We start from the raw sequence: 8142 nt of genomic DNA on the forward strand, positions 1-8142 counted from the left end.
CAAAACAGCGCTTCAGAAACAGATGTGTGACGTCTTGAATACTAAGTCCATATTTTATACAGTCTATGCTTGAAACTAGTTAGTTTGTAACTCAAGTTGTGTCATTGTTTGGTTGCATCACGGAGACGTAAGGTTCATCTTAAGTAGTAGACCGTAATGTCCATACTAATCAAAATATTGTCCTCGATATGACGTTTTCTCTCAGTTTGGCCAATCAGTGAACAGCTATTTTTCTTGATGGGGTGTTTGTTTAAGTGCTAACTCCCATTAGCCACATTGCCTTTAAACAAGCTAACGGCTAATCATAACTGCTGTAACTCCCATTAATTCACAAACAGCGACATAATGGTAAGTTAAATATGACAAAGCATGTTGATATGGTGAGAAATAATCTATAGTGTAAAGTAACAACAGTGACATTGAGTGGTGAAATCGTCAACTACAACATATGGTACGTTAATATAACAGTATTCTAATGTTGTGCAGATGTACACTAATTAGCTTCGCTCGTGGGAAACAAAAGTGTGAGTTAAGATCAGAGTCATCGTATGTTTATTATTCATGTAATCTAACGCGGCAAGCGTGTTGTCGACACATCACAGCTGGTTGAACTCTCTGCTTCTCCTCATCCTTCAAATGATCCCATCTTTGAAAACAGAGCGCCATGACAACTGATCTTTAATGAAGGACTTTACACCGACTCAGAGATAGTTGTAAAATGTAAGATGTAACTTATGCCTTCGTTGGAACTATCTCAGCTGGTGCAACGCCAAAAACTTTAGGAGAGTGGTAAATGGACTTGTACTTATATAGCACTTTTCACGTTTTTTTCACTACTCGTCACATTCACCCATTCATCCCCATTCACTCACTGATGGTAGAGGCTGCTATGTAGTGAGGGACCACCATGGTTAGCTAGTCTCATTCATTCACATTCACACACCTCTGAACAACAGAGGGAGCAATTCGAGGTTCAGTGTCTTGCTCAAGGATGCTTCTGCATGTGACTGCCGGAGCTGGGATCAAACCGACAACCTTCCGATTGATAGACAACCAACTCTACCCACTGAGCCACAGCCGCCCCGAGAGTTTAAACTCCTTCCTAAATAAGAAATTACGTTAAAACTAGGCTAAATTTAAACTTCACAGGTGCTGGACCAGGCTGCAGATTTGTTTTTTGGTCCCAATCCGTCCCTGCTTAGTGGTGTGTTCAAGGCTCAAATGGCGTGGACGTAAAATCAGCCTATGTCCCTGCTGGTCTGTTTGTATTGTGCATTATAAAGTGAGTGTGGTGCTCAGTAACACGCAGCCCTGGAAAACCAGACACTGCTCGTCATTTTAATTTAAGAAATGAGAGCTTAAAATTATGTTATGAAATCAGCCAACGTGTGAGATCTTGAACAGAGAGAAAAGTTAAACAAACATCCTTAGAACCTCACACTCCTCAGACAGCTCGCGTTCACAGAGCTGGGTTCAGTATGAGTCCACACTGACATGGGAGGAAAGATCCAACGAGCCAAAATAGCTCCAACAGACACACAAACACACAATGTAGGAATGTTATTCACCCCTGCTAGACCTTTCAGGACCTTTCAAAACAAAGCCTGGGTCAGCAGTTATTGTGCCCAGTGCCCAGCAGCACACAGTCTCCTGCATCCTGTTTACATCTCTGCCAACGCCACCCTCCACCTGCTGGGACGGATCCTTGCTGCTCCACCTGGGACCTGTTCTGAACGAGCCCCCCAGAATCTTAAACACCAAGAGTGGTATTTATCCAGCGGTGGAAGTGAAGTCCTCTGGGTTTTTAAAGATCTTGTGGACAGGATTGTTAAGGTGAGAGATGTTTTTGTGCTGATGTGCAGCGGTCAACAAAAGTAGGGGTCTAACTTCTGCTTCCCATTATCGGTACATCAAGTCTGTACCTGTTTGACCTGCTCTGTCTGAAGTTAGGGTCAGTACACCATACATTGAAACTGGTTGGTGTGCATTGAAGTGGTCTCATTGTTTGGTTGCATCATGCAGGCATAAGGTTCATCTTTACGAGTAGACTGTAACGTCCAAACTAACCCAAATATTTTTGCAGAAATAACGCATACTTCATTCGGCCAATCACTGAGAAGCTCTTTTTAAAAGTGGTGTTTGTTTGAGAGCTGACTCACTTCCCTTTTAGCTTCTAAACTGAAATGATTGCTGTGTGTGTGTTAAATATGACAAAGCTTTATGACAAGGTGAGAATTAATCTACAGCTTGTGTGAAAGAGCCACAGTGACATCGAGTGGTGAAATCACCAACTGCAACCTACTCTGCAGACATGAAACACATGATAAAAACTCTGCTCCTCCTCGTGCCATAAATAATCCCTTATTTTAGAATAATGCACCTTGACAAGAGTGTTTTTCAAAGGACTTTATACCTGCTCATGCTCACAGCTAGATTTCAGCTGCTTATGTTTAAACTGTCCCAGCTAAAAACACTGCCTCATTATGACCAACAAAACAAACAAGGCCATCAGCAGAAAGACTCACTGGATCTGAATAGTTAATACTAGTTTTGATATCTAAAGCTGCTGGGGGGATAGGTGGTAGTCTAACACAGGACTCCCACCAGATCCATGTCCGGTCCATCTGCGATCCGCCGCTGTCCGTCTTCATGCTATCTCGACCGTCAACACCCAACGGTTGCGTTTTCGGAACGCAGCATGGAGCAGGTACGCCGGACAGCTGGAGTCACGTGATCAAGGTTTTCTTACGCTAATTACTGAATCAAGGATCCTTCTCCTCCTCGTCCATGTTGTCTTTATCAGCCTCTGAAAACCTCTGACTTGATGACTCCAAGCCTGCCCCCTTCTCAAACCGACATTTTGTTGTCATAGTTATGTTAAAAACGATCTACCGATAACACAGAGTGTTTTATTCTGAAAATTAACCGGATATTTCAATTTTGTTTTGGTGCCTGACTTCCTGCCCCGCCCCATCTGCTCTGTGTATATTGATGCGTCATGCTCCGGCATCCGGCAAAATAGAAGTCTTAAGTATCTGATCCGTTGTGTTCCGACCTGCCGGATCAGAGACGCAGCCGGAACGCAATGGACCAGATCCAGAAGTTAACACATTGACTAGAAACCTATGATATCCGATGCCGTGAGGGATCGGATATGGATCTGGTGGAGTTTTGACCGCATTTTTTGACTTGCACACAACCAAAACAACCATATTTATTCTCCATATTTCATGGCAAAGATTTCTAATAAGTGAACTGTTTTTATGGTTAAAAAAAAAACATGACTTTAACATGGACAGGACAAAATCAGGAGAGAATAGGTACTGCTTCTGTCCACAGGGGGCACCATAATCAACACAAACACAGTTTCTCACAGAAGCTTTAAGTTTGGGCGCTGGTTTGGCTCAGCAGTTCAAATACATTTTTAAGAAGTACCAGGTTTTCTCTTGGATCACTCCAAAAGTTAGACAAGACTTCCTGGTTAATAAAAGGTGGAGGAAAGTTAATTCAAATTAGCTAAAAAAAATAAAACGATGCAAAGACACGTCAGACTTATTGATATCTAAAGACTGCAGGACAAAACAGCGCTCTGTTGTTGCCGTGTTGAAACTTTTGAAATAAGGCCTGATGTTTTAGAAAGCAGGTAAATGTTCAAATAAAACATAACTTGGTGTTAAATAGAAGAGTAAGTCACAGTCAGTCTGTGCTTCAAGTGTGCTTTAAAATGTTAAATACATAATGATGAAGTACAAAAAAGTCAGGCCGGAATGCTCCAAGGTTTTCTTAATAATGTCTGTTTGTTACATCATTGAATTTGAATTTGATTGAACACCTGTTTACATTTGTGTTTGTGTCAGAGTTAAGATGTCCATAAAGAGACGGCTGTTGTCCATGTTGTTATGCTGTGTTTACTGTGTGGCCTCGCTCTTCTGCCTCCACCCCAACCGGAACAGCTGCTTCTCTGCTGGAGCACGGTGAGTTTCAGTTTATGTAAAAGAAGGTTGTATCCAGACTTTGTTCTTTCATATCCACTTTGACTGCTAACATTATAGTGTCGTTTTTTTGAACCAGGCTGTAAACATGTTTATTTCGGCTGTAAAGATCAACATTTTGAATGGGCGTGTCAGGTACTTCTGGAGCCAGCCTCAAGTGGACACTTGGGGAACTTCAGTTTTTAGCACTTTCTGTGTCGCTCATTTCTCGAGACCAGAGGTAGCTGCTAGGTCTTAAGTCACAATTTAAAGTCTCGCCTCTGACATGGCAAATAAGCAATCACAGCTCAGCATTTTGGCGTGGCACCAGGGATGTCCAATCAAATTCTGAAGGGGGGGGAGGGGCATGCTACCCCTTGTTGCCTAACTGGATCTGCCCCTGGTGTTAAACACTAACAGATGTTTAAGAAATGTATTTGGTTTGTTGGAAACCAAGCATCGATCTCCAGTGTTTAAGTATGAAGCCAGAGTGGAAGTGTTGAAAATTGCAGTTCCTCGAGTGTCCACTTGAGGCAGAGTCCAAAAGCACTGTTAGCCACATACACACCCCTTCAGAAAAGCTGGTCTTTACAGCAGAATGAAACACACATTTACAGCCTGGTTAAAAAAACGACTTTGATCTGAATAGCTCATTTCTCTATCGGCACACAGTGCACTGGGGTGAATTTTTTGTACCTCAGTAGTTTTGAAGATATTAAAGGCGGGACATGGATGTGAGTGCAATATATTGTTGCTGCATCGACATTAAAAAAGTTGTTTGTAGTGGTTTTGTTCAGATCTGTCAGACTTCCTTATGATTGCGATACAATCTGATGACTCGGGTAACATCCAGTCCATCAGGTGGCTGTAATTGTCATTATGAGAGTTATTTTACGTATGCTCCGGCTGTCAGACATAATGTAAGAATAACATTAACTATTTTATGGGTATTTTCTGTGCATTCTGCGCCGTTAAGTTTTGGACAGCTTCTGGGCTGCAAATATCAGCTGTATCTGGATATACTGCTGCCAGAGGAATGATTAGTATTGTTCCCTCACAGCAAGAAGGTTCCTGGTTTGAATCCCAGGAACCTTTCTGTTTGGAGTTTGCATGTTCTACCTGTGCAGGCAAGGGTTCTCCCATGGGTGCTCTGCCAAAAACATTCAGTCAGGTTAATTGTTCACTCAAAATAGTCCGTAGTCGTGAGTTTGTGCATAAATGGTTTTCCATCGCTATGCTGACGACACCCAGTTGTACATGAAAACCGACACTATTCCTCTCACCCACATCCACATCAACCACCTGCCTGGCGTCGAGGAATCACAATTTTCCTTGAGTTAAACTGACAGCTTTAAGTAACCACTATTTGTTTTCCCAGTATAACTTTTGCTCTCCTCTTTTTAAGGAACATGGCATCTGTCTTTCAGCAGCTTTCCCAGCGTGTCCTTCGAATGCTGCGCACCACTCTCTGATCCACAAAGTCTCCTGCAGGTTTCAACCAGTGACTCCTGGAGGCTGTCCTGCTGCTGCGGACACTGCTGCTGTTTTTAAGCATGCCTTCCAGAAGCACATCACCAATAAGAGAGAAGAAGAAGAAGAAGAAGAAGAAGAAGAAGAAGAAGAAGAAGAAGAAGAAGAAGAAGAAGAAGAAGGAGAAACAGAGGAGGAAGAGGGGTACTGACACTCCATATTGGACTGAATTGTAGTTTTTAAGGGGCTGAAGCTGACCTGTTTGGTTCAGCGCTACATTTTTTAGTATATTTGAGACAAGATGAAGAGACGTTTTAATTAAAATGTTTATTTTTTTACTGACATGGATTCACATGCTGAGTGTCTTATTTTGAACCTATTTAGGAGGGCTCCACCGCGTGGTTGGCGGCTGTAAATTCCTGGCAGTGTATTTGAATTAAGAAAAGGTGCAATTAACAGGCTGTAGCCCCTTTAGGTATCTGCTGGTTTGAATAAAAACATGTGTTTGTAAAACTGAAAATAAAAATAAGTGGAAATGATGATGTGATAATGATTCGCTTAGTGACAGAAACTGACTACATAATTTTTTTATGAAATGACTGAATGTGCAGCTTCAACCCATCCGCTGGAAGGACAATACTGGAAACTGATTTTACTTTATTGAGATGTTTGCTTTAATAAATGAAATAAACCAAAAAGTGTTGCTACTCTCTTGTCTCAATTTTGAATCCCGGATCCCAAAACAGCTTAACCTGGAAAAAGCCAAGGTCTGGTAAAAGGAAAAAGCTGCTTCTACTACTTCCTACTTATGTGGGATCAAATGACAGCTAGACTGCCCTCTCTGGTAACAGATAGTCTATCTTCTAAACAAAGGTAATTGCAGCTGTTCTAAAATGTGAAAATATGAAAAATTGGCTTGCAAATACAAACATGTCTACGACTCGTCTCATCACTATCACTTCACTCGCTTACTCCCCTCTATCTGTCTTTCCAGACCCAACTCGGTCGAGGCATGATGGCTGTCTAACATGAGTCTGGTTCTGCTCGAGGTTTCTGCCTGTTAAAAGGAAGTTTTTCCTCACCACTGTAACTAGCTAAATACTGCGATGTGCAATGCTCATGATGGATTAAGGTGGGGTCAGACTGAGTCTTACCCTGTCTTGAAGTTGGGTCTCTGTTCATTTGACATAGAGTGGTCTAGACGTCCTATGTTTGTAAAAGCGTCTTGAGATAACGTTTGTTGTGATTTGGCGCTATACAAATAAAGATTGATTGATTGATTGATGATTGATTGATTGATTGATTGATTGATTGATTGATTGATTGATTGATTGATTGATTGATTGATTGATTGATTGATTGATGTCTGTGCTTTACAGAAAGAGATCAAGGTCATGGAAAAACATTTATTTTGGAGGGCAGGTGTGCAAAGAAAATGATTTGATGGTTAATTTTTTCAAAAATTAAAATCTGAGTTCTGATTTTAATCTTAGGAACCTGAGATGTTTTTTTCTTAGAATTCTAATCCTGAGAAAAACAGGAAACAGGAAACCCTGTTAAAATGCCAGGTTTTGTGATGTAAAAAAATAAGACCAAGATAAATCATGTCAGAACATTTTCCACCTTTAATGTGACCTATAACGTGCACAATTAAAAAAAATATTAGTTAAAGGGTGTGTACACTGATGCAACCACATTATTTTAATAATAATAATAATAATAATAATAATAATAATGATAATAATAATAATAACAACAACAACAACAACAATAACAATAACAACAATAATAATAATAATAATAATAATGATAATAATAATAACTGGTATTAATATAGCACCTTCCAAGAAACCCAAGGTTGCTTCACAGGGTCAGGTCTGGGGGGTAGGTGGAGATAACACTATCTAACGGGGGAAAGGCCTTGAAGAAAAGGTGTGTTTTGACTGCTTTTTTAAAAGTGTCCAGGGTTGGGGCGCTGCGGATGTAGGGAGGGAGAGAGTTCCACAGAGTTGGGGCTGCCACACTGAAGGTCCTGTCGCCAAAAGTCTTCAGCTTAGTCCGGGGGATGTAGAGGAGACCCAGGTCTGAAGACCGTAAGTTCCGGGATAATGCGTGTTGGTTGAGGAGGTCAGCTAGGTATTGGGGGGCAAGGGCATGCAGGGATTTGTAAGTGAGGAGGAGGAGTTTACAGTAGGGGCGGCTGTGGCTCAGTGGGTAGAATCGGTTGTCAATCAATCGGAAGGTTGGCGGTTCGATCCCAGCTCCGGCAGTCACATGCCGAAGTGTCCTTGAGCAAGACACTGAACCCCGAATTGCACCCTCTGTTGTTCAGAGGTGTGTGAATGTGTACGAATGAGATTAGCTGATACTGACTTCCTGCATCGTCCCGGTGCCAAAGAAAGGACGACCCAGCGCTCTCAGACCTGTGGCACTCACGTCACATGTGATGAAGACATTCGAGAGACTGGTTCTTCAGCACCTGAGGACACTGCTGACTGCTTTCCTGGACCCGCTGCAGTTCGCATATAGGCCGCACATCGGTGTGGAGGCCGCACATCGGTGTGGAGGATGCCATCGGTGTGGAGGATGCCATCATCATCTCACCCACAAGTCTCTCTTCCACCTAGAGAAGCAGGGAAGCACTGTGAGAGTCATGTTTTTTGACTTCTCCAGTGCTTTCAACACCATCCAGCCCTGCCTT

General features: G+C 42.1%; 1 protein-coding gene across 2 annotated transcripts; it reads left to right on the top strand.

Annotated features, from left to right (window-relative positions):
* The first annotated feature begins 1521 nt into the window (after nucleotides 1-1521).
* Nucleotides 1522-6123, top strand: LOC117813207 (troponin T, skeletal muscle). Of its 2 annotated transcripts, XR_004631361.1 has the most exons (3): nucleotides 1522-1833; nucleotides 3858-3974; nucleotides 5377-6123. XR_004631361.1 is itself a non-coding variant. In XM_034684331.1 (2 exons), exons 1-2 carry the CDS (start codon nucleotides 3900-3902, stop codon nucleotides 5650-5652), a joined length of 351 nt encoding a protein of 116 aa, XP_034540222.1. In that variant the 5' UTR covers nucleotides 3778-3899; the 3' UTR covers nucleotides 5653-6123. The 2 variants fall into 2 exon arrangements, 1 of the variants encoding a protein (XP_034540222.1); XM_034684331.1 differs by lacking the exon at nucleotides 1522-1833 and having other exon boundaries at nucleotides 3778-3974.
* The last annotated feature ends 2019 nt before the right edge of the window (nucleotides 6124-8142 follow it).

This window comes from Notolabrus celidotus, chromosome 5 (genome assembly GCF_009762535.1).
Source record: "Notolabrus celidotus isolate fNotCel1 chromosome 5, fNotCel1.pri, whole genome shotgun sequence".
Classification (NCBI taxonomy): Eukaryota; Metazoa; Chordata; class Actinopteri; order Labriformes; family Labridae; genus Notolabrus; species Notolabrus celidotus.